The sequence below is a fragment of the Peromyscus leucopus genome, chromosome 20 (genome assembly GCF_004664715.2).
Source record: "Peromyscus leucopus breed LL Stock chromosome 20, UCI_PerLeu_2.1, whole genome shotgun sequence".
NCBI classification, from domain to species: domain Eukaryota; kingdom Metazoa; phylum Chordata; class Mammalia; order Rodentia; family Cricetidae; genus Peromyscus; species Peromyscus leucopus.
Genome location: NC_051080.1, coordinates 33,109,944 through 33,134,322, shown reverse-complemented (window position 1 = coordinate 33,134,322; position 24,379 = coordinate 33,109,944). Strand labels below are relative to the sequence as shown.

The following is a 24,379-nucleotide window of genomic DNA, read 5'->3' as shown; positions in this document are numbered from 1 at the left end:
GAAGTTTACATTAAACGGGGGCCCGGTGGCTAAAGTGCTTGCCTTGCAAGCATGAAGACTGGAATTTGATTTTGGGTTTTTTTGCGGGGGAGGTTGTTTTTTAAGATAGGGTTTCTCTGTGTAGCTCTGGCTGTCCTGAAATTTGCTCTGTAGCCCAGTCTGGCCTCGAACTTTCAGAGATCCGCCTGACTCTACTTCCCGAATGCTAGGTTTAAAGGCATTCGAGGACTGGAGTTTGGATACCCAGAACCTATGTATAATTTTGTATACCTAATAGATGTCAATAAAAACAGATGGATAAATAAATCAGCTAGGCATAGTGCTTCGTGTCTAATCTCACAACTCAGGAGCTGCAGCAGGAAGATCATAAATTTAAGGCTAGCCTGGTCTATAGAATGAGACTATCTCAGAAAACAAAGCAGCCCAAAACCTTCTTACAATGGTTGACTTTGGTTGTTCACTTCACATAAGACAGAGTCACCCTGGAAAAGGAGTCTCAGTGAGGGACTGTCTAGATTAAGTTGACTTATGGACATGTCTGTGTGTGGGGGCGGATATCTGAATTAATGGAAAGACTTTGCCTACAGTGGGTGACACCATTCCCTAGGAAGGGGATCCTAGGTTTTCTAAGAGTGGAGAAAGCAAACTTGCACGAGCATGCATGAGTCATTGCTGTCTTTTCCTAACTGTGGATGTCATGTGACTAGCTGCTCCGGGTCCCTGCTCCCTTGACTTCCTCACAATGATGGATTGCAGCTTAGAGTTGTAAGCCAAGGGAAACAAAGGGAAGAGGGCACCAAACTGGGCACAAGCCCTCCTGGCTCCTTTTCCTTAAATGTCACCGGACGCAGTCATGAGTGTACTCGCTGCAGACACCTTACTACTGAGACCCACTTGGTACATACATGCAAGCAAAACACTCATACAATTAAAGAGGACCAGGCATGGTGGCCCATGCCTTTAATCCCAGCACTTAGGAGGCAGATGTGGGTGGAGCTCTGTGAGTTGGAGGCTAGCCTAGTCTATATAGTGAGTTCCAGGACAGCCAGGGCTATGTACAGAGATTCTTATAAATAAATAAATAAATAAATAAATAAATAAATAAATAAATAAATAAAATAAAAAGTAAAGTCTTTAATCCCAGCACTTGGAAACAGAGATGGGTGCATCTTGGTGAGTTTCGATGCCAGCCTGGTCTACAAAGTGAGTTCCAGAATAGCTAGGACTGTTACACAGAGAAACCCTGTCTCAAAAAACCAAAATTAAATAAACACAAAATAGGATGCAGAACAATGAACACTTGACATCAATCTTTTGCCTCCATAAGCATGCACAAATGCTTATTTGCACACAAGTGACGTGTATATATACACACAATAAGTAAATATATATATATGTATATATATTTTAATTTAGACCAAACATGGTACTGTGATTTGCCAAGGTGGTAGGACTGGGCGTTGGCCCTGGAGCCTTGACTGTCTGTCCCCTGGGTCAACTATAGGTGTCAGGGTTTGTGTCTTCGAACAGGAAGTAGCGTTGCAGAGTGGGCTGCATGAGCAGTGGGGGCAACGCCCGTGGGGGTGCAGGCCAACCTGGGGGAAAAGGCTGTAACTCCACCCGTGGCAGTGGCAGCTTCAGCACCCGGAGAGGGCCATCAGGAGCTGGGCCCTGGCGGTACAGCCTGTGACCTGGATGTAGGGAACCAGGTAAGTGCAGCTGTATGCTGAGGGTGAGTGGGGAGAGGGAGCATTAGGGTCCAGTTCTTACCCCTGTGTCCACTCACCCCTGAGAAACCTCCCAAAGCTGTGTTTGGTCTCCTGCAGCCGAAGAATGGGATAGAGCCTGAAGAAGGGAGAGGATTCAGTCAGACCTTCCCCTGCAAGCCACGTAAGGTCAACCCAACATGCCCACATCCAATGCGCACCAGCGATCCCGGGGCGGCCGCACCACAATATTGGGCCCTAGCGGGCCTAGAGGTGAGACCCGTAAGTGCTCCTCCTCCTCCATCAAGCTCTGCTGCTGTGCCCGGTGCTTCTCACAGAAGAAATTAAGCGCATCAATGTGGAACAGGTCCACTATCTGAAAGCGTGCCCATTCTGTGTCTTCCAGATGCGCCTTTTCCTCTAGTGGCGGTGTTGCCTCCAATGGCAGTGGCCCTCTACTTAGTGCAGCAGGCACAGGGACACTCAGGTAGTCCTCAGACACAGAAGAGAGGGCCAGCAGCGCATCAGCGAGTACTCTTTTAGTTGGCCGGATGCGTGAATACGCCTTTATGCTTGCAAGCTGGAGTTCTTGGGTGGACCCCACCGGCCCCACAGGCGAAGGCACAGGTGAAGGCACCATCAGCTCTTGAATGCGCAAGGACAATTCCGATGCTCGTGAAGGTATCCAAGAGGTGCTCAAGGCAGGCAAGGGTGCCGCAGAGATAAGGGAGGCTTGGGAGGAGCCCTCCCTGGGAGGTTCTATAGAAACACTGGCTATAGACTGCTCCAAGCTATTCATCTAGAGGAGAGTGACCCATGGAGTTAGTACCCTTGCACCTGTATCTCTGAAACTTCCTTCTGCTAGAGTCCTAGCTCCAGGGAGAGGGTTCCTCATCCAGGCTCTCCCCCGCCCCCCCCCCGCCCCCTCCATCCCAGTGAAGCCTTCTGCTGTGAGGGAGCTCTCAAGAAATGTTCCGGTTGGGGAAAACCCAGGGGCATTCCTATGGGCACCCACTAATGGTCTTCTGGGAGACCTCTGAAGAAGGCAACAGGTTCCCAGTAGGTGGGCCACCCAGCCCTTGGCCCACCAGACCTGGAGAATAATTTCCTCAAGCTTCTGATGACAGTATGTACGTATCGTGGCCTTGGAGTCAAAGTTGGAGTTCTCAGCCCAGGCTGTCATCTCCTTGTACAGGATACCCTGTGTGTCCTGGAGGCCCAGCCTCTCCAGTAGATTCTTGAAGTCTTGCCTGGGACAGGTAGATGAGGCTTAACCCGAGTCTTCCCAAGCTGGTAGGGAAAGCCCAGCATGGGCTCAACTCACTGACAATCGGCTGGAGCATAGAGGTAGAAGGACATGATCTCCAACACCACATCAAGGGCCTCCAGGCTGCAGGCTAGGAGCAACTGCAGCGCCATCATCACGAACTGCTTCTGCGTCTTGTCCTAGGCTCAGGAGTGGGTTGGAACCAGGGAACTGTGGTTGATGATGGAAGTAGGTGAGGATACACGGTCCTGTGGAGGGACTCACCTGGAGGCTAGGGGGCTGGTCTTGGTTGAGCAAGTACAAGAGCTTGGCCTGCAGCCGGCTGCGAAGTTCATTGCTTATATCAGGAAACAGCCTCATTAGGGCATTTAGAATACTCACTCGTTCTGCCCAGGAAGCCTGCGGCAGGAAGTCCACAAACGTCGAGGCCAAGCCCTCTATGGTGCCCATCTCTGGATAGGCCTGTGGGAAGACTTGCTGAAGCCCTGCTCATCCCCAACTCCACTCTGCATGCAGACTAGCCCCCGCCTTCTCTTCTCCCCCACCCCCAGGCCGGGCGTCCCCGAGTCTCCTAACCTCCAGGGTAAAGATAGGGAACAGCTTTTTGAACCAGTTCTGGACAACAAAATAATGCAGGAACCTGGGCAAATGCCCATAGCGCTCTTCCCAGAGTGAGCGCCCACGGTGTTGAGGCCGGGAAGCCAAGTGAGTCTTGGACTTGGAGACATCACGGTGAGGTTTTTTGGTCACGCTCTTGGGGATCTAAGGGAAATGGGAGAAGCTTTAAACCCACCTGGGGCACCAATCTCACCCTTCAGGAGAGCCTAGAGTGCCTACTTGAGTGTCTGGTTCCCAGGGTTCTGGCTGCTCCTCAGAAGTTGGGGAAGAGGAGGCCCATTCAAGCTCCAGCTCGTCATCCTCCTCCTCCTCCTCGTCATCACTCTCTTCTCCCCCTTTCTTACGTGACCTGTAAAGCCAGTACATCAGTTTCTTTCGCCACCTGCCAGTAGAATGCTTTCTGCGCTTTAGCCACTGGTCACCCCGCCTTCTGGATGGCTGCAAGAGGAACAAGAGAGACCGTGTGGCAGGCTGTGGAGATAGCAGGGCCCGCCCTGATCACCCCAAGCTCCACTACTTGCCTTGAATCGGCTTGGGGTAGCGAGTTCTGCGAGGGAGCCAAGGCGGCTGACCTCTGCATGCAACCACATCTGCTGCAGTATCACAGAGTTGGGCACACAGCCAGGAAAATGGATGGAATGGGTGCGTTGCTAGATGTGGAGGACAATAGATTGGGTTGAGAATCACTGGGACATAACTGGGGAGCACCCCCAGAACCACGGGCCACCAAAGGCCAGACTGTTCTCAACACACAAATGGGCAGTTTAGCTTGGAAAACCCGATAGAAGGATCATCTGGGGGGATATGAGTTGTAAATGAAGAGAGGAATCTAGAGGTGGTTGGTCCCTGGTGAGCACTAACCACATACATGCTCTCCGGGGAACTTAACCTAAAACAGGGGTGTCTACAAAAACCATGGTAGAGGGGGCAGGGAAGGAGGAAAGGAGCTTGGAGAGAGGTCCATGTATTGAGTAGATAGGCCTCCCCAAGCTGGAAAGACTAATAATACAGCTGAATGGGAGCCTGGTATGTGCTCAGCAAGGGACTAGGGCCTGCCTGGGTGCCCAGTACGACCAAGTATGAGAAAGTGGTGGATCATGAGGGACTGGCCCCACTGGACTTGGCTCCCTTGAAGCACAAGAACCCTGATCTTCCACAAAAAGTCGACAGGGAATGTAGCGCTCCTGCGGGGGGAGAACGATGTGAGGAACAAGCGCTGGTGGGTAGACCTCTGGCTCACTAGAAAGTAGCAAGGAGACCATGGTCATAGCCACACCAGAACTGGCCAGGCTGGAGAGGTACACAGGGGTCTTAAGTCTTGACCCTATAGGCTTCAGGTAGGCATGGCCCTTGGGTCAGATTGGGACACAATGGCTTACAGCAAAAGGAGATAGGATATGCACAGAGTGACCCCCCTAAAAGAGGCCACCTCTGGGAGGGAGGAGGGGTGAGGTCTCACCTTGTAGGGCACTATGGTGGCAGGAAAGAAGCCCCCTACATTTGAGAGAGGTTCTTGGGGCCTTCTGTGCAGCAGCAGGGGAACCTGGGGGAGGGACAGGGAGTGAAAACAGAGCGCAGCCACCCCAGCCCCTGAAACTGCCCTTGAACAGGGGCCCTCACCCTCCGCTGCAGGTAGTAAGGTGATGTGCTCAGGTTCATGCTCTCTCCTCCAAACTGATCGCACTGCACCTGCAGATCCAAACTAAGGCCCAGCTCATAGCTCAGGGAGGAACGTGCTAGAAGCTAGGGTATGCAAGGAGTTACATGGGGTTGGGGCAGGGGTCACGGTGTCAAGCATGGATGGATATGGGAAGGGAAGAAGGCCTCACCTGGGATGCCTGGCTATGCGCCGCCCGGTGAATAGGTGGAATAGGCAAGGAGACTCGGGGAGGGCGGACAAAGCGCCTGCCTGGGGCTCCTGGGGTTTGGAAGGCTGCAGGTGGGCCCACTGGCTGAACCTCATCGCTAAAGGTAACCTGCCCACCACTGATGGCGGCTCTGATCTGGGTCCCCGTGTCCTGGGACTCTGTGGTGGAGCCCGCAGCGCCCCACTGCAAGGATTCCCTTGCAGATTTTATGTCCTAGGACAGGAAAAAAAAAACAGGAAGCTTGTGTCAGATAGGGGGAATGTCATGGTCGGGCCTGGGACTGGTCCCACACCTACCAGCAGGTCACAACCGTAGATCAGATGTAAGTAATTGTCAAAGGCCTCCTCACGCAGCTTCCAGGAGAGTTGGGGCCGAGCTGCTGGGGCTACCATTCCTTGCCTCAGTTCTTGAAGGTCTTGATCCCGAGCTATGATATCCTTCAAGTCCTGAGGTGGAGATCAGTGATCATTCCCCGCTTCCATAAAGACTTGCCATGTGCTTCCCAAGCAACCGTGAGAATTCAGAATCCAGAGGCTGAGAGGTTGTGGCTTGAGACTGGGCAGGGATGGGCACTGGGCTGGCCAAGGGTCAGGACGGACACTTACCTCCTTCGACACTGGCTGCTGAAGTGTTGCTGTTTGCTGTTGGGTGAAGGGCAAGGGCACACTGTGGATAGAAACAGGCATAGATGAGACTCTGGGCATCACTAGTGGGATAGGTTAGAAGTTGGAGTAAGGACCAGCCGGGAGAAAAGATGCTGGGGTCGAGATGCGGCAATACCAGAGGGACTTGGGAGGATAGAGAACGCACACTACGGGCAGACAGCTATGTGAACCCTGCTCCCAGGGCTGGGTGGGACCCTCCACAGCGGCTGAGCAGCCCTGGCAGCAGACCTGAGGTTGGCTGCTCCTTGTAGACTGGCAAGCCTTTGCAGCTGGGAGGTTGTCAGCGACTTCCAGCCGGTGAGTGGTAGCGGAGGGTCATTCACCACATCAGGGGTCTTCTGACAGAATTTCTGAAGAAGCAGGGTAGAGCTGTGTGCCCAGTACCGTTTATTATGGGCAGCAGCCAGTCCCACCTCGACTACCTTGACCTCACTGTATACCTTAACCAGATAGGATGTAGGCAGGTAGAGCTCGTGGGACACCAGGCAGAGGCGGGAACCTAGTGCGAGTACCAGGTCTCCACTGTTGTTGGAGAAGGCCAGGCTCTGAGGGGGACCATCCAGCTGCAGGAGCCTGCAAGAGGGCCCAGAGTCTAGCCCCTGTTTCACAGAGTGGGAACCTGAGGCAGTGACAGGGTCAGTCCAGCCCCTGGTCTTTAGCGGGTTAGAAGAGCCCTGATGGCTGACCTTTAGCGGCCAGCTGCCCCCACATGATAGGGCCCCAGCACACCTCAGCAGGCGGTTCTCCCAGGTCCAGATTCGGATGGTGCAGTCCAGGCTGGAGCAGGCGTATAGCTTGAGGGTGGGGCAGCAGCATAGGCCTAGAGGCAGAACTAAGGTTAGGAAGCAGTCGAGAATAAGGACACAGGCTTCACCTCCACTCCATTCTCCTCACCAGTGATGTGGTCCATAGGGTCGTCCTGTGGCCGGTGGTCAAAGCGCATTTTGTCACCTAGGCCAAACTGCACCAGGCCATAGGTGGCGCTCTCCGGGTCCTCAAAGCCTACCATGAATCGCTTGCCCAGAGTACAGAGCATTACCGCCGGGTGGCAACAGGAAAAGGTATGTAGCAGACTCAGGCACTCGTCCGCATATGGGAATACACGCCACATCTTTACTGTCAGATCGCCGCCTTTGGGTAGCAGGAGCCAGGGTTGGGACTTTGGGAAGGGGCAGGGGCTCCCAGGCTGTCTTCGAGGGAGAGAAGGCACTGACCTGAAGTCACTATGCTATTCCAGGTGGACCCAATAGCAGTCACTGGACCTGGGATGTGTGCTTCTGTGGAGAAGATGGTCTGTGATGTGCGCCAATCCAGTACAGACAGTGTGCCATCTGAGTACCCCATCATTGGTAAGAACCTGTGAGAAGTGATGGAGGCCGCTGGGTCAGCCACACCTTTGCCTTAACCCAGCCTCAGAAAGCTGCTGTGCCCACCTGTTCTTATTTTTCCAGGCCCAGGCAATGGCACTGCGGAGCATGTCGCCCTGATTCTGGTGCACAATCTGCCAGCAAGCATACGCGCTGCGGGGGTCTGAGAGATGGCTGTAGAGGTGTAAGCAGCAAGGCTGGGCCGCCGGCGGTGGAAGCGGACGCCGGCGGTGTGTTACGACCATAGGGCAGCGTGCTGCATTGGCGCGCACGAGGTGCCCTGAGCGCGTCAACACCCACAGCGCTTCTCGAGACAAACAATAAACCACCCCAACTGCACAGTCGTCCGGATCCAGCAGCAGTGAGCTCACAGTTCGTCCCGTGGTCGCTGACACCAGGTAGACTGACCCATCTGCACAGGCGCAGACAAGGCGAGAGGGCAGAGCCGGCTCCACGGGTGCCGGGAGCGCTGGCGCCACCTGTATATGGAGCACCGGCGCTGAGAGCTGCGCTAAGGGCAGATAGATGTCACACACGCGCCACAGCTCCACGCTCTTTGAGCACAGAGAGAGCACCGGCCAGCCAGGACCTGCAGGAGCCAGCAGATGGCTCACTCTCTCAGAGAGTATGTCTCGGCTCCAGCAACCCAGTGATACCTCTCCCACCTGAGCCGCGGCCCTCAGGTCCCATGTGCGAAGTGTCCCGTCCTGGGAGGCGGACACTACCAGTGAGCTGTTCCGGAGCACTGTCATAGCTGTCACCGGGCCTGCAGGAAAGGTGCTGGTCATTATGGCGCATCATAGCCTAAGGAGGAGTTCCTGGGATGCAAGCAACACAGGAGAAGGGCAAGCCCAGGATGAGAGGGAAGGGCTGCGAGAGCGGCCAGACGGCGGCACACCTGTGTGGCCCACGAATACCATCCGGATCTGCCAGTCAGCCTCCCACACCTTCACAGTACTGTCCCGGGAAGCTGTCACCATGGCTTCTACCTCCTCACAGTACTCCAAGTCCGAGATGATGCTAGAAGTGAGAGAATGGGAGGGGACCAGTGGACTCAACCCAGTCCCATCTGTGGGTCCTACAGCCCCTGAAGTAATGGGCTCTCCTTAGGGGACCTGCCTCCCATCTACCTGTCCCTGGACTCCCCTCACGTTTTATGCAGATCCTGGCACACATTAATTAGAGTCCAGGAGTCCAGATCAAAAGTGAGCACCGCCGAGCCATAGGCAGCAAAGCAATGCCGGGTGCCGCGGTCAGCTTCCGGCCCTAGAGCCAGCCGCTTGAGAGAGCCGGACAAGCCTGGTGGTGGTTGCAAAGGTGAGCCACAGGACACCAGGCGGCGACCACCCGAACGGAACTTCCAGAGCTCCACGCTGCCTCCCGCCTGGGCCACAAGCAACAGTCCCCGGCTGGGCACTGGCAAGCAACAAAACGGCTCCTGGTTCAGTGCCTTGCTCACCCAGAGCGGGCGGAAGTCTTGCCCTAATATGGTCAGTCCGGCTGGGCCCCAGCCTACAAAGCGGCCCACTTCTCCCAGAGGGCCCGGCACAGTCACCAGCCCGTTCAGCACCACCGGAGCCTCCAGCTTCGCCTGGGCCCAGCCATCTTTGGTATGCTGATGCAGGTAACCTGCACCATCGAGTATCAGGAAGCGTCCACCCACTGGGTCCTGCGCTACTGAGCGCAGTCCAGCCGCCACCTCCAGACGACGCAGTGGCTCTAGCCCGTGTGTCATTCGAGTGACCCGCAGCTCTGCTCTTTTCTCCTGCCGGCCAGAGTACATACATAGGTGTGTGTATGAGTCATGGAGGCATGAGCGTCTCTGCCTGGGTGCCCGGTGTCTCTAGGGATGAGCCCAACCAGAGACCTCACGACGAACCACACCTTTTCCACAATGTCGTGGAGGTATGCACGTAGGTGCAGCCACAGCTGTCGGGCACGGGAATGCAGCGTCATTCTCCGCCACCGCTGGGAACTTGTAAAGAGCTGTAGGTCCTCTGGTGCCTCCGCCACACCCAAGTCTGTAAGTCAGTGGAGGGTGTGGTGTCACTATAGAGCCTTGTGCCCCAACCCTGGAGGTGATAAGCAAACAAGGAGCCCTCCTCTGAGGGACACGATGGGTCAAGGACTGCCCAGGGAAGTTCCACCTCCAGGACTGAACAAAGTCTGAGAAACATCTGCTTCCTAGTGGGGTGCCTGGACAATGATAGGTGCCCCCACCATTCTTTTTTTCTTTTTGGTTTTTCGAGACAGGGTTTCTCTGTGTAGCTTTGGTGCCTGTCCTGGATCTTGCTCTGTAGACCAGGCTGGCCTCGAATTCACAGAGATCCGCCTGCCTCTGCCTCCCGCTGGGATTAAAGGTGTACGCCACCACCGCCACCACCCAGCTTCCCTCACCATTCCTTTCCGAGAGCACCCCAGGATCTGGGACGTCATAGATGTCCTGATCATACAAGTCTGTGTCCGTAACCAAGCTGTCACCCTCTGATGCAAAGAGGTTGCTTGCTTTTAACATCGGGCCCTCCATGTCTACCCTGGACAGTCCCACAAGTGCGAGCTGTAACAGCTCTTGAGACTAAGTAACGGAAAGGCAGTAGCTGTTGCTAAGATACCAGACGCTGCCGGCCCCGCCCCGTGACGCAGGCCCCGCCCCCCAAAACTCCCAAGTTCCGTCTAAGTCACAGAAACTTTTATTGGAAAGAAATGAGCTGCAGCAAAGTGACACTCAGTGCATGTGGCCCACCTCGTAAGGTGGGGGGCAAAAGTGGGCACCAGGGGCTGGTCCAAGACCAGACCCCATAAAACACTGCGCACCGCTTACAGGGCTTCAAGTCACTGGCGCTTAGAGCTGGAGTGTACAGGCCCAATAAGAAATACAAAAATAAACTCTGTGTTCCAGCTGTCCTGTCTGTGGCAGACGGTTGGTGCAGAGCAGTCAACTTTTCTATCAGGCCCTGTGCTGTTTAATCCAGCCACAGCATGGGCAGTAAGTAAGAGCCTGCAGGGGTGAGTGGACGTCCACAGGCTGAAACCAAAGGGCTAGGCAGGTATGGCCTTGGGCAGCGCCAGGATGGTGGCAGTGCCAGGGTGTAGCCAGCATCAAGGGAGGCTCTGGAGCTCCTCAGGTAGACAGGTCCAGGCATTGGTCGAAGCTGGATGAAGCTGAGACCTCCGCTTTTCCTCATCACATACAGATCACTGGAACCCTAGGCACAAGTTGGCACACAGGAGGACATCAGGAGGTACCACAGACTAGGCCGAGAACCCTGTGTGTCCCACCCACCCCAGGCTCTAGAGGTGGGGGCCGTGGCTGCAGCCTCCAGCACTTCCCCCACACCTGTCTTCCTCCATGGTGCTGGTCTCCTCTGCCCTGCCCTCATTGCCTCCTCCTCCACTCTCTTCATCAACCTCTTCTGCTCCCAGTTCCAAGTCCAGTGCATTGCCTGCCTCTGAGGGTGTGTACGTGGAACCACTGGGTGGGGACAGAAACATCAGTCTTAGAACCACCTATCCCAGGCCTTCCCAGGGAGGACAGACCCAGTTAAGGAAAGGTGTGAGATGAACAGGGGGCTGGAGGAAGGGAGGTGGCAATGGTACCAACCTGATGGAGCGGCAGCTAAAGAAGACAATTCGCTTAAGACGCTTGTTGTAAAAGAAATAATTGAATGACCAGAGGCTTCCATCTTCCCCAAAGGGGTCTGAATCCAGATCTGGGTTATAGCTGAAGAGTGAGAAAAGCAGAAGTATGAGGCTCCCACTGCCACGCACACCTGCCACGTCTACCTGCAAAGATGTGGGCCCACCTGTAGATGTCACATTCGGCTAAGCAGATTTCCTCATCCACTGCATTCCACAGCTGTGGCTTCAGGGCCTTGAAGTCTTCCCGAACAGCTGAGAACAGGCTGCAGTTGACTGCGTTAACCACCTACAGTAGGTTACAGTCAGGGATGACCAGGGGGTCCAGGGCAGCAGGTAGAACCCAAGAACCTACTCATTGGAGAGGGCAACGGGAATGACTACAGGTTTGGTTTGGGGTCCCCCTTCCCAGCCTTACCCAGCTGAGGCTGGGCTCCCGGCTGAACTCATGACTCCTGGCTGTGCTGAAGTCATAGTCTGGCCGGAAGGACTCGTTGAGTGTGGCGATCAGGTAGAAGAGGGTCTTGCGGCTGCACTTGTCACTTAGCGGGCTTTCGTCCTCACCACCTTGGCTCTTGCTCAGTCTGAACAGAGATAAATGTCAACCCTGCTCGCCATCCCCCACACCTCAGGAGGGAGGCTCCGGTCTCAGCTTACCTGCTGGGACTGAGGCCTGAAGTCTGAGGCGGGGACAGTGCCTCCAACACATGGGGCTGGCCCTCCTGGCAGAACTGCTTGAACATGTGTTTATCGTCTCCTGCCATCTTACATGAGTAGCTTTCAATCCTGTAAAACGCAGACAGGATCACGGAGCATGCTGACCCCGAGGATTTAACTCAGGGGCCAAGACGGTGACCTCTGAGAGTCTGATCCCCAGAGCTTCCAGACTTACCTGCCGATAATATGGGCGTCTCCAGTCTCCACTGTCAACTGAGAGTTGATGGCCTCAAAGCTGGAGTTCTCCAGTAGCTTCATGTCCTTTGGGAGGGGACTTCTTGTGCCCGAGGGGCTAGTGTAGTGCTCCCTGAGAATGTGGGAAACCAGATGTGGCTACCTAGCTCCCAAAGACGCTGCCTTCAGCCTTCCCAACCACTAGTAGAGTACTGTTTGCAGCTGGATCTAGCTGAGTCCATCATGTAGCTCGTCTCCCTACCTTGACCTGTACCTGAGCACTCAGCATTGTTGAGGAAATGATCCTGTTCTCGTTCTCTCTCTCTCTCTCTCTCTCTCTCTCTCTCTCTCTCTCTCTCTCTCTCTCGATGTTCCCCATCCCGATCGGCAACTCTGTAGTCACTCTCAGACCGTACTAAGGTCTTCAATCGGGGTAAGAACCTGCAATCCGGCCAGGGGGTGGTGGTGCATGCCTTTAATCCCAGCACTCGGGAGGCAGAGGCAGGCGGATCTCTGTAAGTTCGAGGCCAGCCTGGGCTACCAAGTGAGTTCCAGGAAAGGCGCAAAGCTACACAGAGAAACCCTGTCGCAATCCGGTTTGGAACCGGGTACCTGGGGCTTGAGCCCTGAGGGTCACCTGTATGAGTGTTCTTCCCCGGATTGCTTCGTTGCTTCCTGGCGAGAAGAGTAAACCCATGAGTTCTTCAATTCTATTTGCAAATATGCCTGATTCTCTCTTTGTACGCCAAAGTGCGTAGGACGGCCCCACCGCCTCCGCTGGCTCAGCCCAGCAGTCTCCTGGCATTGCTGCCTCGGGAGCAGAGAGGCACCAGTAGATTCGTATGGGAAAACTACAAGCCCCAGGAGGCAGCACACCAGGAGAGGCGCTCTGGCCAGGCAGCGGCAAAACTACAAGTCCCATGAGGCAGTGCAGAGGCGCGAGACCTGCCGGGGACTGTGGTTCCCGCAGTCCGGGACCGCTCGGAGCACAAGGCGGACACCCACCTGCCAGGAATGGGCTAGATCAAGCCAGGCTAGCCGAGTTGCTTAGCGTCGGTGCTGAGATGACGGCGGCGCGGGCTGCGCGCGGCGCGAGTTCCTCAGGACCGGAGGGCGGCGCCGCGGCCTCCACTCGGGCCGCACTGTATCCGGGGGAAGAAGCTTCGTGGCGGCGTCCCGTTACTCCAGGCCCTGCCGGCCCATACGGGCTGCAGCCGCGACATAGCCTCGCCCCCCTGCAGTACCCACTTTTGCGACTGACCTGCCGCGGACCACCACAGATCGCACCAAACAGCGAACGAAACAGCGACCTCCGCCTCCCCTGGCCCGACAACAACAAGCGTCCGACAGGCCCGGCCCCACTCCTCTGAATGGTCCGCTCCAACCTCAGGATCCAGACCGCGACCAACCATTGGAGGAATTCTCCGTCACTCAGACTTGTCTTTCACTTCTACTGGTCGTGTGGCCTGTCTGTCTCGCCCTCGCTTACGAACCCGCCTCCCCTCTTAGTGTTGATTGGTTAGGGCACTCCCGCCCCGCCCCCGGGCCAGCCCTGTTCTCAGAGTGGTACAGACTCCCCGAGTGTGTCTGGGGTGTGTATGTGTGGTTGGTTTGTGTAGATCGGCGCCTTTCTCCTATCGGGTACTGGGTGTTGTCTTACGTCGGACAGCAGCTCTCGCCCGTTCGAACCTTTGAGAAAAGTCCAACCTTGCCTTCATTTTGTGGCCGGTGCTTGGTCTCTGACACTGTCCCGGGCCCAGCCCAAACGTGACTAGCGTGCCTGGAGATCCTAGGACCATCTCTATCCCCGAGCACCACCGGGGGTCAGGCTAAGGTAGCGCGCGGCACTGGTCCTTTCTCCTCCTCCACGCTCTGGCGCATCCGGAACCTGGGGCCATAGTCTGAGTTTCTGGCCGGCGGAAGCGCTCGACAACTCTTGAGTTACGGAAGCGCTCACGGAGGGTCGGGACTCTGCCGCGCCAGCTATGGCGCCGCCCGCCGGCGGGGCCGCCCCGGCTGCAGAACCTAGTTCTGCGGTGCTCCTGGCAGTGCAAGCCGCGGTGAGACCTCTGGGCGCCGGGCACGACGCCGAGGCGCAGCTACGGAGGCTGCAGTTGAGCGCCGACCCTGAGCGGCCTGGGCGCTTCCGGCTGGGGCTGTTGGGCACCGGGCCAGGGGCGGTGAGTGTGGGCCGGGGACAGCGGAGTCAACCCTCTCTCCATTCCCCTGCCGACTGCCCTTATGCAGTTACTTTTTCTTCGCTTGCCTGTAAAAATGGGGTTAATGCTTTAAAACTCTCGCGAGGAATTGGTAAGATAACGGGCAAGAAAGGCTTAGGACGGTAAAAACTACTTCTGCTTATTTCCTTTTCCTTTGATCTTCGGTGGATGACGAGGAGCCATTGACCCAGTACTTCCCCCCCGTTTCAGGTCACTTTTGAATGGCCCTTGGAGTCTGTTTGCTATACAGTCCGTGGACCTCACCAACACGAGCTGCAGCCTCCACCGGGAGGGCCTGGAACCTTCAGTGTGCACTTCCTCAACCCTCAAGAAGCACAGCAGTGGGCAGCACTGGTGCGAGATGCCGCCGCGGAGGGACACAATGGTCAGTGTCGTGGAATAAATGCTCATTTGAAGAAGTCCAGGCCTCCGAGTCCTGGATGGGGACAGTGATGGGAGAAGCTGGGCGTCTAGGAAGGCTTCCAAGAGGAAGAAAGTGGAGAAAATACGAGGTTCAAGAGCTGACACCTGGAGTACCAGACAGATGTGAAAAGGAAGAGCAAGCATTGCCGCAGCACTAAGAGTTCAAGGACGGCAGGATTGTGTTCAGTGGGAAACTAACAGGTTCAGGTCTGTGCTACTTAAAGGCAGACTCTTGAGTCATGTGGAGAGGTGTAGACAAGGTTAGAAAGAAGACCAGAGGACCTTAGGAAATGGAATCAGATAGGTTTCGTGGTTGTTTAAATGAAAGAGTTAGTGATTAAGACTGAGGTAGAGCCGGGCGTTGGTGGCGCACGCCTTTAATCCCAGCACTCGGGAGGCAGAGCCAGGCGGATCTCTGTGAGTTCGAGGCCAGCCTGAGCTACCAAGTGAGTTCCAGGAAAGGCACAAAGCTACACAGAGAAACCCTGTCTCGGGGGGAAAAAAACAAAACAAAACAAGATAAAACAACAACAAAAAAGATTGGGAGTTGGGGAGGTTAGCCAAAGTCTGAGAGGGAAGCATTGAGAAAAAACAGCCTTGTGTGTAGACCAGTGGCTCTCAATCTTCCTATTTTTGTGTCCCTTTAATGTTGTTCCTCATGTTGTGGTGACTTCCAACCATAAAATCATTTCATAACTAATTTTGCTACTGTTATGAATCATAATGTAAATATCTGTGTTTTTCAATGGTCTTAGGTGACCCTGTCAAAGGTTCATCCAAACCCCCACCCAAAGGGGTCATGACCCACAGGTTGAGAACCACTGATGCAGACCTTGCTCTAGGGAGAGAGAGAGGAAAGCTTACGAATAAGACCTAAGGAAAAGCTGCTAGAGGGGCAGGAAAACAGTTATATAACTGACGTAAGAGGCTGGGGTAACTCAGCATTGAAAAAGACTATGTCATTCATTTACCAGATATGTGTACTCAGCTCTTGCTTTATACTGTTCATTGTGACAAGTGTGTGTTCCAGGCTGATCTCAAACTCACTACATAGCCCAAGCTGACTTTGAACTGTCAGTGATCTTAACACCTCTGTACCCAGAGTGGTGGTGTAACAGATGTCTACCACCCAACTGTTTGACACTATACTTTTTCTTTTTCCTTTGTGTGTGTGTGTGTATATGTATGTCTGCTGTGTATGTATCTGTATGCAAGCATACACAGGCAGGCACAGCATGTATGGAAGTCAGAGGAAAACCATGGGTGTCAGTCTTCACTTTCCACCCTGTTTGAGACAGAGTCTCTGCTGTTAGCCTCTTTATAAGCCAGGCCAATTTCACTGACCCTCAAGAAGTTTCTGAGTATTCTCTTTTCTCTACCCCCATCTTACTATAGGAACATTGGGATTACAGACATATACTTCCAAGCTTGGTTTTATCTGGTTTTGGGGGATTTGAATTCTCTGGTCTTTATGTCTATCTGAAAAGCACTTTAAGCCAAGTGGTGTGGTGCAGGCCTTTAATCCCAGCACTCGGGAGGCAGAATCAAGTGGATCTCAGTTGGAGACCAGCCTGGTCTACAGAATAAGTTCCAGGATAGCTCTACACAGCTTCCAAGACAGAGCGACACAGAGAAAGCCTGTCTTGAAAAGCCAAAACAAGACAGCACTTTCTTTAACCTGCTGAACCATCTCACCAGGCCGTTCTTGAGCACTTCTAATTTTTTTTAGGATTAAAATGTTTTATGTGTATGAATCTTTTCTTTACATATATGTCTTTGCACCATGTGCATGCCTGGCATCCTCCAAGGTCAAGAGAAGGCATCAGATCCCCAGGGACTGGAGTTAGAGATGGTTGTGAGCTTCTATGCAGTTGCTAAGTACTGAACCCCAGTCCCCTGCAAGAGTAACAAGTGCTCTTGACTGCTGATCCATTTCTCCAGCCTGTGGGCACTTCTTCTTCTTCTTCTTTTTTTGTCCATATTGCATGCTATCATCTTTTTTTTTTTTTTTTAAATGCTGAATACCGTTTATTGAAGGAGGGAGGAGGTCTTAAATACAGGCTTACAGCACAATGGGAAAACCCCGGAGGGCAGAAGTTTGCTACCGATGTTTTACGTGGGCACTTCTTTTAACATGACCCAACCCTCTAATTTGTCCTCTTTGGAACTTCCATTTCTAGAGTAAATCAACTCCGGTTAGAAGGAATGAGGAAGCTAGGAGGGTGCTGCTATTAAAACAGGGCCTCCTTAAGTGTGCTGGCGCACCTTTAGTCCCAGCCCTCAGGAGCAGAGGCGGGCGGATCTCTGTGAGTTCGAGGACAGCCTGGTCTGCATGGTTCCAGGACAGCCAGAGCTAAGTAGAGAGATTCTGTTTCAAAAAACAAAAAATAAAAGTAAATAACTAAAAAGAAAGGTCTTAAGTACTTAGTGAGAGAATGAAGTTTGGAGAACATGGCTTAAGTTGTATGACCCAGAATACAAGAAGTACAGAAGTGGGGTTGGGGATTTAGCTCAGTGGTAGAGCGCTTGCGTAGCAAACACAAGGCCCTGGGTTCGGTCCTCAGCTCCGAGAAAAAGAAGTACAAAAGCTCCAAGGGGAACTTGTGCAAGTGACCTTCAGAGTTCAGGCAAAGTGCCAGGTTCTTGGAGAGCTCTACCCATTTCAGTGGTGAGACAGTTCAGGGTATCAAGGGCCTTAGGTCATTGTAGGAGCCGTCAGCACTGGGTGGGGACGCCTTATCGCAGTGTGTGGCTTTCAGCAGGAGAGAAATAGAAACAGCAGTATATCCAGTTCTGTGGGGATGCCAGGACAAAGTGTAAGCATTCTCCAGACTGGAGAGCCAAGAGAAGGAAGACCCCTGAGGGACTGAGACGGCAAGCCTCCATCTAAGGGGTTGGTTTGATTCTGCTAAACAGGAGATGCACAGGTGGGACCAGCTAGCAGAAGGGTTCAGAAAGATTGATATCAAGGATAAATCAGAGGTAGCACCGGTACCAGAATTCAGGAAGGACTGCTGAGGACTTTTGTTTGGTTTTAATTTTATATATGAATATTTTGTGTGTGTGTGTGTGTGTGTGTGTGTGTGTTCGTACCACTTGTGTACCTGGTGCCCCACAGGCCAGGTCATTGGACCCGTTGGAATGGAGTTACAGGTAGTTGTTAGCTACCATGTGGGTTCTGGGAACCAAACCAGGGTGTTCTGCAAGAGCACCAAAATGCTCTTCAATGTTGACTCATCGCCGGGCAGTGGTGGCGCACACCTTTAATCCCAGCACTCGGGAGGCAGAGCCAGGCGGATCTCTGTGAGTTCAAGGCCAGTAAAACCATGTTGATCCATCATCTCTCTCCAGCTGAGAGTTGTTTTTGTTTTATGGGCCAGGATTGGGAGAGGAAGGCTTAGCCTGAATTATGGCCTAAGGATAGTGGGGTGAAGCAGAGAGTGCAAAGGTCCTAAAAACTTGAGGGTGGAGACCACTAGCCTACTACATATCTTCTCTTAGGCAATGGCAGCCCAGCCCCAAGCCCAGAAATGTGCCCCATTTCTCCACCATGTTCTTCTGTGGCTCAAATACCTAAAGCATCCCAACCTGAGGTGGATCTTCCTCCAAGTTCTGGAAATTTAAAACAAGGTAAGGACAGACTAGAGGGAGTTGGGGAGCTGTGGCTGGAGTCTGGTTGTGATAGCTGTCTTTTCTCCCTGCAGAAGAGCTGGCTACACGCCTGTCCCAGGCCATTGCAGATGGGGATGAGAAAGAAGCAGCCCATGTGGCAGCCATCTTGGCACAGCATCATGTGGCTCTCAATGTCCAGCTCATGGAGGCCTGGTTCCCACCAGGTCCTATCAGGTGAGGCCTGATCTTGCTTACTCTGCCCTCCTGACCTGCCCAGGTTAACTGTCCAACCCTCTGATCCACATTTTGACACAGGCTGCAAGTCACAGTTGAAGATGCCACATCCATGTTGTCCGCTGCATCATCTGCCCATGTCTCGCTGCAGATCCACCCACACTGCTCCATTGCAGCCCTCCAGGAACAGGTGAGCATGGGGCATTGGGAGTCTTACCTGTACAGCAGGGATCCTGGTTAACACTGCCTGGCCCTGATGTTCTGGCCTCAGGTGTTCTCAGAATTCGGTTTCCCACCAGCTGTGCAGCGCTGGGTCATTGGGCGGTGCCTATGTGTACCTGAACGAAGCCTTGCTTCCTATGGGGTCGCTCAAGATGGGGACCCTGCTTTTCTCTACTTGCTCTCCGCCCCTCGAGAAGCTTCAGGTTAGTACTTAATGGTGGTAAGAGAGGTGGGGTGCAGTCTTGAGATGGCCCTGAGCCTTCTCCTCTTTCACAGGCCATGGCCCTCAACACTCCAAGATGGATGGGAAATTAGGATGCTTGTTTCCTCAGTCACTGGAGCAGCCTCATACCCTCCAGCCGGCCAGTTCCAGTCTCCCAACCCCCCCTCAGGTGGGCAAATAACCAGAGCCTCTGGGAGTGGGCAGCTGTGGGCATTGGAAGGATCTGGGAAGCATCAACAGTTTTCCCATCTTCCCAGCCTGGCTGGTCTTGCCCTTCCTGCACCTTCATCAATGCCTCAAACCGCCCTGGCTGTGAGATGTGTAGCACCCAAAGGCCCTGTGCTTGGGATCCCCTTACTACAGCCTCCACCTAGAAGCCACCAAAGGTACAAGAGGCCGGGTGGGGTTGAGGCGATACAGTGTAGAACAAATAGGAATAACCTATCTTCTTCTCCAGGTTAGAGGGAACATGGCCCTCCCGTCACAGGCCCAAGTCCCTGGATCACCACCACTTGAACTTCGCAGGGGACCTCTGCTTGTTGGGGACAGAGATGCAGTATTAGTGAACAAGGGCCACAAGCCAGTAATTAAAGACATATGAGAACCAGCCTGTGTCCTAGTCTTGGTGCAGGGTTGCACTAGTCCAGCTGCCTGGGAGCAAGAAAGCAGATTCTGCCCCAGTAGCAGATGGGGTGCCCCAAACCACAACCAGGAGACTACTTGAATAGACTTAGACTAAAGTCCCAGTGGTCACAGAACACAGTACTGGCACCTCTTTCCAGAGCCTTCAAGCCTACAGGGGCTTCTCAAACTGCTGACCTGCTAGGGGTTCCTCTCACTAACCCTGGCCTTATCGTTGCCCTTCTGGAATCCTCCTCCTATTCCAATCACCACTGTTTTCAGCTGCTTCAGCCAGTATAATAGCAGCAATGGGGCTGGGTATTTCTTTTTCTTTTCTTTTTTTTTTTTTTTTAAGATTTATTTTATTTATCATGTACACAGTGTTCTGCCTGCATGTGTTCCTGCAGGCCAGAAGAGGGCACCAGATTTCATTATAGATGGCTGTGAGCCACCATGTGGTTGCTAGGAATTGAACTCAGGACCTCTGGAAGAGCAGCCAGTGTTGTTAACTTCTGAGCCATCTTTCCAGCCCCCAGGTATTTTTTCTTTACCATAGGGGTGCTTTAGCACTGTGACTCATGAGTCTCATTTACCAGTGATCCTCCTGATAACCTATGTCACCCCTCTTTATGAATAGAGGTACCATGCCACTTTATGAATCTAGTCATGGCCAGTTTGGCCTAGACTACTAGGTATCATTCCCTGATAAATACCAAACACTTCCACATGTATCTCCAGCACAACCCTTTTATCTGTTCAGCCCAGACTAAGGAGACATCCCAGCTACCCTCTGCCTGTCTACTCCCAATTGCTCAACATTTCTGAGAACTTCTTCATCTTCCCAGATAGCACTGATCCACCGATACTGCTCCAGGTCTTCCTGAAGATCTAGAGGCTCCCTGTTGCCATCAGTATGGAAGTGGAGTTGTTGAGTACTCTAATAACCCCCTTTCTAGCTCTGCCAACGCATATCCACTCTGCTGAACGGTGCTGCTCTTTCTTTTTTAGTAAAACACTTTTGAGACTGGGAGTAAGGGGGCTTGCCTACATGTATGCCTTTGTACTACATTTGTTCAGTGCCTTTGGAGGCCAGAAGAATACGTCAGATCCCCTGGGACTGGAGTGAAGAATGGTTTAGAACCACCATGTGAATGCTGGAAATAGAACCTGGGTCTTCTAGAAGTGCTCTTAACTGCTAAGCCATCTCTCTAGTCTAAATGGTGCTGCTCTTAGCAGCCAATTTTTGCATTCTGACCCACATCTTTCAGATACTAGTTGGGAAGGAAACAATATTGCAGGGATATATGGGTTCCAGGGTTCCTTGGACATGTGGATTTCAGTCATTGAACAGATAAAATGTGTATGTTGAGAAACTTAATTTATTCCCACAATGAGGGCTGAAGGAAGATCAGAAGCAAGAGTCTGGTCTCCTACCCCATTTCCTTGTATCAGATGAAAAGGAGCTAGGCCTGAAAAGGCCTAGGACTGTTCCTGGGCTGCTGAGGGCTTGTTCAGGCAAGATGACAAGAAGATACTAGGCAGGGTCACTTGGGCGGTCGATATGCCAGCTTTCGACTCTTCAAGACTGACCACTTATGTCGTTTCATGGCATAGGTCAGGGGCAGCAGCATGCCCATCATCAACAACATCTGGGAACAAAGTAAGTTCAGAAAAGGTAGACAGGAAAGACCCCTTCCCTATGCCTACTGTGACCCTGGCCCAACCCTTCACCTTGAGCCCCATGCGTTTCCGATGGTCATGTTCCGGCTCCGATGCCCATCGAAGGAAGGTGGCAACATCCTTGGCTACTTGAGACATGGTAGCTGGGGTGCCTGGGCCAAGGACAAATAGTCACGGCTACCTTTGGAGAAGCTTGTGCCAATCCAGGGTAACCCTCTGAGCACTGTGTTCCAAAGAGGCAGGGACTGGCCATTACCAAAACTTCAAAGGGATAGGAACCCTACAGAACTATGAAAGTTGTCCCCAAAGCCTTTTCAGATCTGCACAGTTAACAAACATTCGAGGTGAGAAGGGAGCAGACCTCTAGACCCAGGAATATGGGGAAGTATGCTGGGAGTAGGAAAGGACCCATGGTCAAGGACACTCACCATCATCATACTCCAAGACTTCGTTGTAGATGGGAGGAGCCATGCCAATGGCCTGGCCAGGAAAGTAAGGGTTGAAGTAGAGGCCTTCTCGCAATGACACCCCAGTGGGGGGTTCACAGTAGCCAGTTAGCAAGGAGAATACATAGTCCTCACCACCATGCCTAGAACCAGACCCATGGCTCAGTCCTTAACACAAGGCTGATTTCCTTATGTTTCCAGCCCCACACTCTGGGCAGCCCATGTACCTAGCTCGCACGATGTAGCTGAGGTCTGGGGGTAAGGCTCCATTGTTAGCAGCTCTGGCAGCCTCAGGGTTGGGGTATGGTTTTGGAAGATAGTCAGACAGCTTCCCTGGCCTCATGAACATCTCTCCATCCTCATTAGGGCCATCCTGGAACTCCACCTGCCACCAAGAAGCCCATCACAATCCTTCAATCCCTCAGGTAGAAGCCCCAACCCCCGAGTCCTCCACCTCCTCTTGGCCCCCACACCTCCTCAGCCATCGCCTTCGCTTCTTCCTCCGTGTAGCACACTCCCACCAGGTGGCGGTAAGCCACATATTCCATGCTGTGGCAGGAAGAGCACACCTGCTTGTATACCTGGAAACCCCTTCGGATGCTAAAGAGAGAAAGGTTTGGAGAAACTGAAGATTACAGTTCACCTAGAAACGTCCACCCCCACCCCGCCGCTACACACCCACCTGGTGTGGTCCAAGGAGGAGAGGAGGCCACGGTGAGACCATGGGTAGCTGGGGGGGTGCAGCTCCAGGTCACTGGCACTCACAGCAGAATGCAGAGCCACAGCTAGCCCTGCACCCCCTGCCGCCAGCATGCCCAACGCTGACAGCATCACCTTCCGGCCCCGGGAAAGGCCAGACTTCGAGGACAAGGACACTGCCTGCAAGAGCCCCGCTCAGCACCTGCCAAGACCCCACCCGCCCACCTGGGGATCTGAATGGGCGCCCATCTCTTGCACTCACCCACCCACCACTGACCACCGCCCGCAGAGCGCCAGCGGCCCACTGCCTGCCGCATCCCTCCCTGCAGCCCACACCTCAGCCACAGCTCGGCTTTGTAGAGCAGGCGAGGAGTGTGCTCTTGGAGCTTACACCGGGAGACAGGCCTGAGTGACCAAGAGTGCCGCAGCAGACCAAGGTCACCCGCAGCCGGCTGAGGTCAGGCTGGGGTCACTTGAGGGCATCAGCCAGGTCTAGACAGCTGGCTTCGGGAGTCGTTCTGGGCGAGCCCTTCGCAGCAATCTCCCGTCCCGACCCCACCACAGCTGGACCCTGGGCTCAGACCAGCGTGCCCCGTTGCTCCGAGGCGTGGGCACCCAGCCTGGCTTCCCGAGAGCGCCGGCCCGTCAGCGGGGACCCTGCCGAGTCGTAGGAGGTCCGTGGGGTACCGATGCCGGCGCGCGCCCGGAGCCTCCCCGCCGTGACCTTCAGGGCGGAGGGGCGCGCGGTGGCCCGGGCCCACGCCAGTACTCACCTGCGGTGTCCGCAATGGAAGCTGCCGGGACCGCGCACCCCCCAGCAGGCCCGGAGCACTTGCGCCCGGAAGCCCTACGCCCCGCGGGCCCAGCACCGACCGGCGAAGCGAAGCCGCCGCTGCCGCCATGTCGGCCCCCTTTAGTGCGGCCGCCGTTCCCGTCGGCCCCTGCGGGCCGACGAGAACTCAGACCGCGCGAGAGCGAGACAGTGGGTGGGTCCAGGCGGAGCTGGGTGCGGAGCTGTCCATCAGAGAGGGCTGGGGCTGTAACCTTGTCCAGCTCGTCTAGTCCCGGAAGTTACCGTTGAGCCTGGCCGCGACTCTAATGACAGTAACAAGAGCTGTCTTTTGTTGTTGTTTGTTTTTGTCCTTTCTGTCTCATTACGTCCATCGCTGCAGCCGGCGAGTTTCTTTACTATACTCCCAGTCCCTTCACCAGGACCCTGCGGATCCCGCTCCTCCAATGAGTCACAGTCTCCAGAGAGCTAAGAGCCGCCTGCCGGTCCAGGACCAGTGTGGCGGCTGCAGTAGCTCCCCTGCTCTACAGGCGACCCCTGACCTTTAAACCCTCGTATAAACTCCATATGACTCGACTTCCTCACTGAGAACATACCTAAATGGGCTATCCCATGATTTGCTGTCCTTCTGGATGTTAAGCTCCCTTAAAGTAAGGAATTGATCACCCCTAGCATTTGACGCTACCTTTTTTTTTTTTTTTGTTTTCTCAGTCCAAACTGGCACCGTGTATGGGTGGTTTGGAGCTCTGCACTTCAGGAATTCCTTTGCCATTACTTTTAGGGTGACTCCAATAATGAGTTTGGCCTCATGAAACAATTTATCTGATACATCAGTTTTCAAGAAACAAGAATGCCTGACCTATAAACTGGAAATGAGGAATCAGTTATTAGACACTATCCCCGTGGAAGTCTTGTCTTAGACTCAAATCCTCTGTTCTCAACATGTCCCAAACATTAAATGATACTTAATCTAAAGCACTAAAGGAAGGCTGAGGTGTAACTCAGTTGGTTGTTTGCCTAGGGTGCACAAAACTTTGGGTTCCATCCCCAGCACACACATATGCACCTGCACATTAAAAAGAAAAACCAACTTTTAAAGTACAGTATAAACAAAAACAAACACAAAAAATTGGCATAGTGGCTTATGCATATAATCCAAGCATTTGGGAGACTGAGGTAGGAATACTGCCAA

General features: G+C 53.7%; 4 protein-coding genes across 7 annotated transcripts; 1 reads left to right on the top strand and 3 right to left on the bottom strand.

The window, feature by feature from the left end:
- Positions 1-1,386: 1,386 nt before the first annotated feature.
- On the bottom strand, positions 1,387-10,106 carry Wdr97 (WD repeat domain 97). 3 transcript variants are annotated; one of them, XM_028870937.2, is made up of 24 exons: positions 9,889-10,106; positions 9,376-9,512; positions 8,643-9,256; positions 8,390-8,511; positions 7,558-8,257; positions 7,339-7,481; positions 7,019-7,255; positions 6,854-6,944; positions 6,565-6,697; positions 6,353-6,474; positions 6,065-6,125; positions 5,756-5,905; positions 5,421-5,672; positions 5,212-5,334; positions 5,051-5,134; positions 4,113-4,241; positions 3,811-4,029; positions 3,550-3,735; positions 3,238-3,435; positions 3,031-3,152; positions 2,800-2,956; positions 1,928-2,505; positions 1,787-1,845; positions 1,387-1,691 (listed from the first exon to the last, which is right to left on the bottom strand). In XM_028870937.2, the coding sequence occupies exons 1-24, from the start codon at positions 10,016-10,018 to the stop codon at positions 1,495-1,497; spliced, it is 4,944 nt and encodes a 1,647-aa protein (XP_028726770.2). In that variant the 5' UTR covers positions 10,019-10,106; the 3' UTR covers positions 1,387-1,494. The 3 variants fall into 3 exon arrangements, with proteins under 3 accessions (XP_028726770.2, XP_037053489.1, XP_037053490.1); XM_037197594.1 differs by having other exon boundaries at positions 5,212-5,280; XM_037197595.1 differs by lacking the exons at positions 9,376-9,512; positions 9,889-10,106 and having other exon boundaries at positions 8,622-8,710.
- Positions 10,107-10,165: 59 nt separating this feature from the next.
- Maf1 (MAF1 homolog, negative regulator of RNA polymerase III) lies at positions 10,166-13,390 on the bottom strand. Its single transcript, XM_028870941.1, has 8 exons — positions 13,024-13,390; positions 12,020-12,151; positions 11,785-11,913; positions 11,546-11,711; positions 11,295-11,416; positions 11,093-11,212; positions 10,829-10,963; positions 10,166-10,697 (listed from the first exon to the last, which is right to left on the bottom strand). The coding sequence occupies exons 2-8, from the start codon at positions 12,100-12,102 to the stop codon at positions 10,676-10,678; spliced, it is 777 nt and encodes a 258-aa protein (XP_028726774.1). The 5' UTR covers positions 12,103-12,151; positions 13,024-13,390; the 3' UTR covers positions 10,166-10,675.
- A 483-nt stretch (positions 13,391-13,873) lies between these two features.
- Sharpin (SHANK associated RH domain interactor) lies at positions 13,874-19,558 on the top strand. Of its 2 annotated transcripts, none has more exons than XM_028870939.2 (9): positions 13,874-14,198; positions 14,448-14,622; positions 18,162-18,290; positions 18,365-18,506; positions 18,588-18,696; positions 18,778-18,931; positions 19,005-19,120; positions 19,209-19,337; positions 19,409-19,558. In XM_028870939.2, exons 1-8 carry the CDS (start codon positions 14,004-14,006, stop codon positions 19,323-19,325), a joined length of 1,137 nt encoding a protein of 378 aa, XP_028726772.1. In that variant the 5' UTR covers positions 13,874-14,003; the 3' UTR covers positions 19,326-19,337; positions 19,409-19,558. The 2 variants fall into 2 exon arrangements, with proteins under 2 accessions (XP_028726772.1, XP_037053491.1); XM_037197596.1 differs by having other exon boundaries at positions 13,875-14,078.
- Positions 19,559-20,931: 1,373 nt separating this feature from the next.
- Positions 20,932-23,360, bottom strand: LOC114694169 (cytochrome c1, heme protein, mitochondrial). Its single transcript, XM_028870936.1, has 7 exons — positions 23,171-23,360; positions 22,381-22,577; positions 22,172-22,298; positions 21,926-22,083; positions 21,681-21,841; positions 21,304-21,404; positions 20,932-21,221 (listed from the first exon to the last, which is right to left on the bottom strand). The coding sequence occupies exons 1-7, from the start codon at positions 23,297-23,299 to the stop codon at positions 21,117-21,119; spliced, it is 978 nt and encodes a 325-aa protein (XP_028726769.1). The 5' UTR covers positions 23,300-23,360; the 3' UTR covers positions 20,932-21,116.
- Between the last annotated feature and the right edge of the window lie 1,019 nt (positions 23,361-24,379).